The 7,835-nt window shown below is 37.9% G+C and overlaps 1 protein-coding gene across 1 annotated transcript in view; it reads right to left on the reverse strand.

Moving 5' to 3' along the window:
- Window positions 1-7,835, reverse strand: part of HMMR (hyaluronan mediated motility receptor) — a gene marked incomplete in the record, with an annotated part of 1,493,987 nt that overhangs the window by 931,175 nt on the left and 554,977 nt on the right. Inside the window, 1 exon segment of the mRNA XM_044068985.1 lies at window positions 4,195-4,268. Coding sequence (XP_043924920.1) covers window positions 4,195-4,268 — 74 coding nt within the window.

The raw sequence follows: 7,835 nt of genomic DNA on the forward strand, positions 1-7,835 counted from the left end.
TCTCACAAAGTAGTTCCTTTCTTTAATAACTGCAAATTTCCATTTTTTTCTAAGCACTTAATGACTTGACAATGCTTTAAGCAACAAAAATGAATGCTTTTATATCAGAGAAGTTCCTTAAATAGTTGCACAAAGGGCATCCCACTTCTATACAAAAACTAAAGCACAATACAACTCATTAACGGAAATTTAACCTGCTACAAATTTCTTTCCTTGAAAGAGATGGGGAACAAGCTGTACAGGTTTAAGTACCTGTTAAACAGTTAGGGCGTCTCCGCATATCTAAAATTTCATGTAGTTTTTTTTCAATCACTTAAATGCAAAATAAATGGATCAGATAATTGAACCCTGACTTGCTGGTCTGGTCAGTAAATTCCAAATTCAAGAGATAACTTTTAAACTTTCAGTAATCTTAACGTACTTTAAAACGCATCTTGACCCTGGGTCAACTTGAGCAGAAAGGAAATTCGTTTTCCTTCTCTCTTCACTGCTAAGCAAAGGACGGACATTCCCCATCACATAGTCTGCCATAAAACTTAGCTCTTCGTCTAACTTGGAAGGGTATCCATAATCTAAAAAATATATCAACTACTTTAGTAACGGTCTCATCAAAAATCACAGGGAGTTATTTTTAAATCACTTGACTCCATTGTCTGCAACATATATTACGTTAAACAGATAACTCTACAAGTGAAGGGATTTATTCTACAGGAAATCAGTAGCTATGAAAAACAGCTGGTTAGAATATTTTGTCATCGTTTTTGATATAGGCAATGAAAATCAACTTTAAATATAAATATCAAGGAAACCAAATGAAGCACCGTACATTATCAGTGATAATCTAGGGGCATCCATTTTCTGGACAAGAGCTACCACATGGTGCTAAACACAAGGTACATGAATGTGGGTGGACTCTGAAGCCAATAAGAACTAACAGAGAAATCCGTATCTCCAATTCTGCAAAAAACACTGCCAAATCTGCACCCTGTGATCAAGTCCACAAATAAAATTAGCTTCAACCATGCACTAAATCATCACAAAGAAGGACTGAGTGGCACTGCATAATGTCCAATTCATACCAAACACTATGGAAGAGTCAAAAAAGCTTCACCATATTTATGGTAACCCCTAGAGACAATGAAAACTTCTCACTCGAACCACCACAAGCAGACTTTAAGGGTGCCCTGGATGCAGCAAGAAACTGCAGCATAAGGAAAGCCAAAACGGGAATTCTAAAGTAGAAGAGAAGCCTACACACAGAAACAGAAATCACTCTTGTGGACTTAATTTTTTTTTTTAGTACATACCACTATCCAAAGCACCCTCCAAGAGCAGGGTCAGGTCAGGCTGTGCTGGATAAAGAGAATGATTTCTAAAACAGGTCTATTATCCACAGGGCCAGAATGGAGCTAGAATAAAGCCTCCATGTTTGCTCTGAAAACTGTAGCTCTACAGTCCCTTTCAGCAGTACAGTATATGCTTGTCCCAAGACCTCCACAGAGATGGACAGGTCTGCCAATGAAGTCTTTTTGCAGCTGGCTTGGTAATGATAAAGGAGAGCACAAGTAGGATGATCACACACTGGCCTGACATCATCTGAAGTCACTCATAAATCCAGAGTACTTACACTGTCATACTGCATCTGCATCCCTACTTTTACAACAATGGCAAAACAGTCCTGAACAGGACTCGCTTAATACCTTCCCATCTTTGAGAAAGAGCAGTACTGGGGCTGAGGACAAGGTAAGGGGTGATGCAGAGGTAGTCAGTTTTGCTTCTAAAGGGAGGCCTCCCCACTGGAGGTTCTCTATGGAGTTTGTCACAGTACCCTTTTCTTAGGGGGTTTTCTTTGTTTCTGAGATGTCCCGAGATCCCTTCTAATGAAGGAGGTAGAGTTAAGATGGCTTAATTCCCAGGAAGTGAGGATAGTAGAAATGGTCCGGAGTCTTTTAGTCTTACCGTGGTCTTAGAGAGTTCTGAACAGACTAGCAGCCAGAGGACCAAACAGTAAGTCATTGTCCAATGGAATGTCTAAAAGATTTGAATGGAAATCCTCAGTGATATGCTTATTACAAAGCCACGCATGCCTGTAAGCAGATCCAGTGGCAGATGCTCCAAAAGAAACATCCAAAGCATCATAACTACACTTAATGCTGTGTCTGTCTATCTGAGTGGCCTGTGATAAGGTCTGTATTTGATGCTTAGACTGCTGTAGGAGAGTGCAGCATAAATAATGAATACAGGACTGAGATGTAGTGTATCAGCATCTGGTAGTTAACTGCCCTAAAAGCAGGAGTAGCAGAGGTGTAAACCTTTTCTCATCTACTAATAGCCTTACTATGTTCATAGGCAGAGCAGTAGCATTGGGCTTATCTGAAGAGATACTGCAGAGCATCTGCCACTGAATTCTTGTGGATTTTAGGTCATCAAGCACCTTGTAAACCCTACTAGATCTTTTAGAGCTGGTGGTTGATAGGTGCAGAAAAGATGGACTGAATTACATCCTGGAAAATGGACCAGGGAAAGGGCAGGGGTACCCATTTCTAAGAGGTTGTAATAACTTTTCTGATCACAGATCTGAGTGGATTATCATTTAAAGTGTTTAATCATAGTCTGGATAGCATCCCCAAAGGGAGCTTCTTCATTAGGAGACTCCAGTGAGATGGATTCTTCTTCACTGGAAGAATTGCCCTAGAGAATGCAACCAAAAGAAACAGTCCAGAGAATGGCAAGTCTCTCAAGTTCTGTTCATCAGAAGAGAAATTCCAGGGGAGGTTTTTGAGGAGAAGCCTCTGGTTGTGGGGGGGTCTGTGTTCAGCTACTGAAAACAAAATGAACAGTTAAATCTCAAATGGATAAGAGCAAAACAAAAAAGTAGCAAACATGGACATCGAACTGGAATACATCAAAAGGCCATAGCCTGCCAACATTGCAAACAAAAGCAACCAAGGTGGGAGGGGTTACACCCCCCTAACTGTTTACACCAACTCCAGGATCGCACTACAGTGCGGAATAGGGCAAATTTAAAAGGTTTCCCTTCATTTACCATATGCATCGCATTATTTCCTGGTTGCTGGCTAACCATGGCCATTGGATGAATTTTCATTGATGTCCTTTGTTCACTGCTTTTGTTTCTTTTCCATTCAAGATTTAGCCATTCACGTTTTATTCTTTTCAGTAGCTGAACATGGATCGGTTGTCGATACTCAAGGAAAGAGGTTTTAAAGATGTAATAACAATGAACTGCACCTGTGATAAGTCTATCCAATTTTCCCTAACTGCTGAGGGACAGATCACATGCCTAGTCTTCTATTTCTTCTTTTTAGGGGTAACCTCTGCCTGGATGAGACATGGAGGTTCAGAAACCCAGACTTCAACAGTCTAGGAAATCTTCTGTAACTAAAATCTGAGGGACACAGTGTAGTCCCTCAGAAATTAGTTGTAGTCTGTCAGATGTAACAGAAGTCTGCAAGGCCTCAGGAGCCATACCAGCCTCCAACAGGGGCTCAACAGCAGGCAACTGAGAGGTAACTTGGCATACTCCAAGTTCTGGAATGTGAGTGTACAGCTGAATCTGAAGCATTGGACTGTGGATCCATCCAAGGCCTCTCTAGCTTTTTCTTTGGCAGCAGTGGTACATCAGAGAATGCAGAGTCAACCATCTTGAACTTAGCCAAGCATTTAAGACACTGGGTCTCTAGAAATGTGTCGACACTGGAAAGCCTTGACCTAAGGGTTTTGGGAACAAATGATTGATAGACTGAGCAAGCTTTGAGATGGTGCATCAGGCATAGGCAAAAGATACTTGGTATGCAAGAACATGTAAGGAATCTGCCCAATGCCCTTAAACTTACCAATCTTACCCGAGATCTAACAACTCACTCATTGACCCTTAGTACAGCAGTAACATTATGTGAATGCAGAATTCCACAACATACAACCATGAGCTAAATTCCTGCAAATGTGTTTGCTATGGGTATAAGAATGCTTGTGTAGCAGTGTGCTTTTCCAGAGCAAGCACATTCTTAAGACCTTCCAGAAAATTTGCCAAAATCTAACTAATGGAAAGGATGTACTTAACCAAGAGCCAATCACAGAGCTTCCACCAATCTGCTTTTTTTTAGATTCTGCACAAGATCAACCTACTGCAACAATCTTGCCCTTAGGTAATCAAAATTATAAAGTAAAGGTTACCTGAATCTGATCATGAGCTTCATCCAAGTATCCCTGAAGCATTTTATTTTCTTCTCTAAGGTCTTCTACAAGGGCTGCAAGAAAAAGCAAACTGTTAAACTACTAAAGATAATTTAAATGGTCACAAACACACCATTTCAAAGGAGACTGACATGCAACAAAAATCTGTGTGACAAAAGGAGATACTGCCACCACAACTAGCTGGACGTTAGTAAATAATTATGACATAGGTGAACATCTAAATGATTTATACAAAATGCTCACGTTACAAATGTATTAGAGCTGTACGTCATGTGTATATCAAACTGCTCTGTACAGATGTTTTAGTTGAAAAGGTATTTTGTAAAGTGCTTGTGCTTAAATTGTATCCACAATGTGCCCTACTGGGAGAAAACAAATGTACATGCACTATTGTAACTGTTTAAATGTATGTCAGAGGAAACTGGAAGGTTGTCAGTCCAGCAAACTTAATAAAAATAGCAAAAATTTAATTACTTTATAGGTTACGCAATTAGAGGCTCACGTTTTTAATGTAGCTAGAGAGACACAGTCTGTGCTAGGAAGCTTTCTGTATTGTCCTTGGAGTGAACTAATTACAAGTTTTGAAGCATGAAGGAATGCAATTGTTTTATAACTTACAGCATTTGCCAAAGATCTGAGTAAGAGACCTCCTTGTCTGTATATTTTTACAAGTAGATGCTAAATGCTGCCAACTTCTAACAATGGGGTTTTGGCCAGGGAACTAGAAGTCAGATGATCAGAAATGTCATTCTGAAAGCTACCCCAGCAGTAATATTTTAGATATTAATTTGATAAGTCTCTTAGTGAGACAGGGCATTCTGCATTCCGTCTTGGACCTGACAACAACTAGAAGATCCATATATCACATCTGCCTTGCTCTAAGGAAGCAAGTTTCTAAGGAACAGTATAATTTTCTTAGATACCGTCAGGAATACAGCAAAGTTTAGTTTAGATATTTTTCTTTATTTGTGTGAGCCTGTACAGTAATGTTATTTTAACTATTTCCTGCGGTTTTGAACTCTGATGTCATTGTGAATATACATTTAGTAGGGTCTTGTTCTTTTATTTATTAAATGTATATAAACCTTTCATTATGGCTGATCTGTGTAGAGATAATTAAGTTTTGAGAGTACTTGCATATTTATTTGGTGTCACTCTTAAAGGCCTTGCTGCTGGTCAAACTACCATTTGTATTATTACTATCACACAGTAAGACTGGACACCCTTTAAGGGCCCTAAAGTAGCTGATGAATGACTGGTGCCAGTGATAACTACCTTATAGTCTGTGAAGAAGGGGGGCATAGCTAGTAAACCTGTGCTAGCCTCTCCTAGGTGTGTCAGCTACTTGAGCAGGGACACAAAGCACTGGTTGGACAGTGGGTGCTGGAGGTCTTTGCTTGGTCACTCAGCTAAGATATTAACTCTAATGCTGTGCCAGTGGAGTGTCTTAATGGGGATCTGGAGGAAGAGGGAGAAACCAACCCCAGAATGACTGAGGTCTATATGCTCTTAAGGGAAATTGCACATGGAGGGAGCTGCATCTGGAAATACTGTGTACCGGTCATCCTCTCCGTGAACATCTCCCACTGTTGCCAGTGGTGAGGATCGAGGCTCCTTGATTACTGGTCCAGTGGAGGGCAATCACAACATGTACTTGCACTTCTAAAAGTAAAACAAAATTTAAACCTAAAATAAAGGCTAATATTCTCTACAAAAATCAAAAAACATCCCCAGTTACATTATCATGACATTAGCTCATAGTTGGTGAAAAACAAATGGATAATATGAGAGAGAAGTCCAGAGAGGAGTCTTGATGTTATTAAGTGCAAAGGTAAATCTTACTTGAGTTTAACCTCTTGAAGTTTTCAAACATGAGACAAAAACAGCATTTTTTTCAAGATTTATATTTTTGTGAAGTTAAGACATCAACACCCCTCCCCCCATTTTGTTCATAGGGTCAGTGTGTCACATCAACAGTGACCAAATCACACAGAGCCGACTTTCACACCACTGGGTGGCTATTAGTTAATTTGACAAGAAAAAAATATATTACTTCAAAGTGTCAAATTCTGGACTCAGGTTTACAAAAAACTTACTGCCCCCAATGAAGAACACACTAAACTACAGTGCAAACCAAACTAGCTAGATATAGGGGTTTCTGCGTGGCACTGTTACCAAAGAAGAAACTTTGCAGTGTGGAGTTCACTCCTTAAAATATGTTATGCACCTAGTTAACTAACAAAAATTAAACCGTAAAATACTACAATATAATAAAATAAAAAATAGTAGTCCACAGTAGAGTTATAAATCGAATAACCTTTATTGAAACACAAACAAGCGAACCAAGCCAAGTAGAATGAAAAGCATTAGACAATCATTATATATATATGAAAATCCGGTTATTTGGAGCAAGGGAGAGGTTACAGAAGTTGATTCTGTGAAAGCCCCGGGTCTCAATGAACACATTTCTCTTGTACCTATACTCAAATTAAGAGCAGCTAAATTATGAATTTATTTTTACTTCCTACTGAGGTCTCTCTCCAACATTTTATCCATTTAGTATTGAATATAAATATTTGTGTGTTTTTTACAAACATATGTCCAATTTATTTTATTATTCGTGACATCTCATTTTTTATACACAAGTAAATACGGTTCTTTATTTGATAATGGTATTTTGTATCAATTCAATTTTTAGTACAGGTTTTATTTTTGCTTTGTATTTCAAGGTATGTTTCTTTAAATCCTTGATTGATGCATTATTTATTTAATGGAGGTATGTATACATTAACTTGGGTTCAATGGTTTTTAATTTCTGAGGAAGTCAGAGTTACCCGGACGAAAAAGTACGTTTCATTTTTGTGTTAAAATAAATTTGTGTTCTCCACCACCAGCAGTTTTGCCCTTCATTGCCCAGTTTTTGGTTTTTCAGTTCTCTATTCTGCACTGTGACTTTTTACTTGGTTATAAATGGAATATCCTTTATTTTAACACAAACAAGGGATCCTAGCCAAGTATAATGAAAAGCATTACACATTCATTATTTATATATAAATCAGGTTATTTGGAGGAAGGGAGTGGTTACAGAACTTGATTCTGTTAAAAACAATACACTCATTCCTTTAAACCAAGTGCCCCTTCCCCTTAACACCATAATGTAAACAGACTATGCTACCCAAGAACAAAAACTAAAAAGCTAGAGAAATTAAAACCTATAACAGCAGCTTAAGGCTAACTTACTAATCCAAACTAAGAAACTAACAAAATGATTAACAAAAAAGACTTACCATTAGACATCAAAATAAATATTAACTTGAAATCTGAAGTACTTAAAGTTTGCTTTTATACAAAATATACTTAATCAGGTTTGCAGGTAAAAAAACATATCAATAAATATGTATAAATCTACAACTGAACACAGATAAGGCTGAAACCATAGCTATAATTAAGTGAAATTGTTAAAGCATTAAAGCCCTGTGAATCTGTTCAACAATGGCATATAAGAAAGCACCTAGTCTGAATGAGTAAAAGTATCAAAAAAACAGAGCTAATATAAGTTATTTTCATTGTAAAATATTTAATAATTGTTTAACAAAATTAGCATGTATAATATACACACA

The sequence above is a fragment of the Protopterus annectens genome, chromosome 4.part0 (genome assembly GCF_019279795.1).
Source record: "Protopterus annectens isolate FY-2018-M chromosome 4.part0, PAN1.0, whole genome shotgun sequence".
NCBI lineage: Eukaryota > Metazoa > Chordata > Ceratodontiformes > Protopteridae > Protopterus > Protopterus annectens.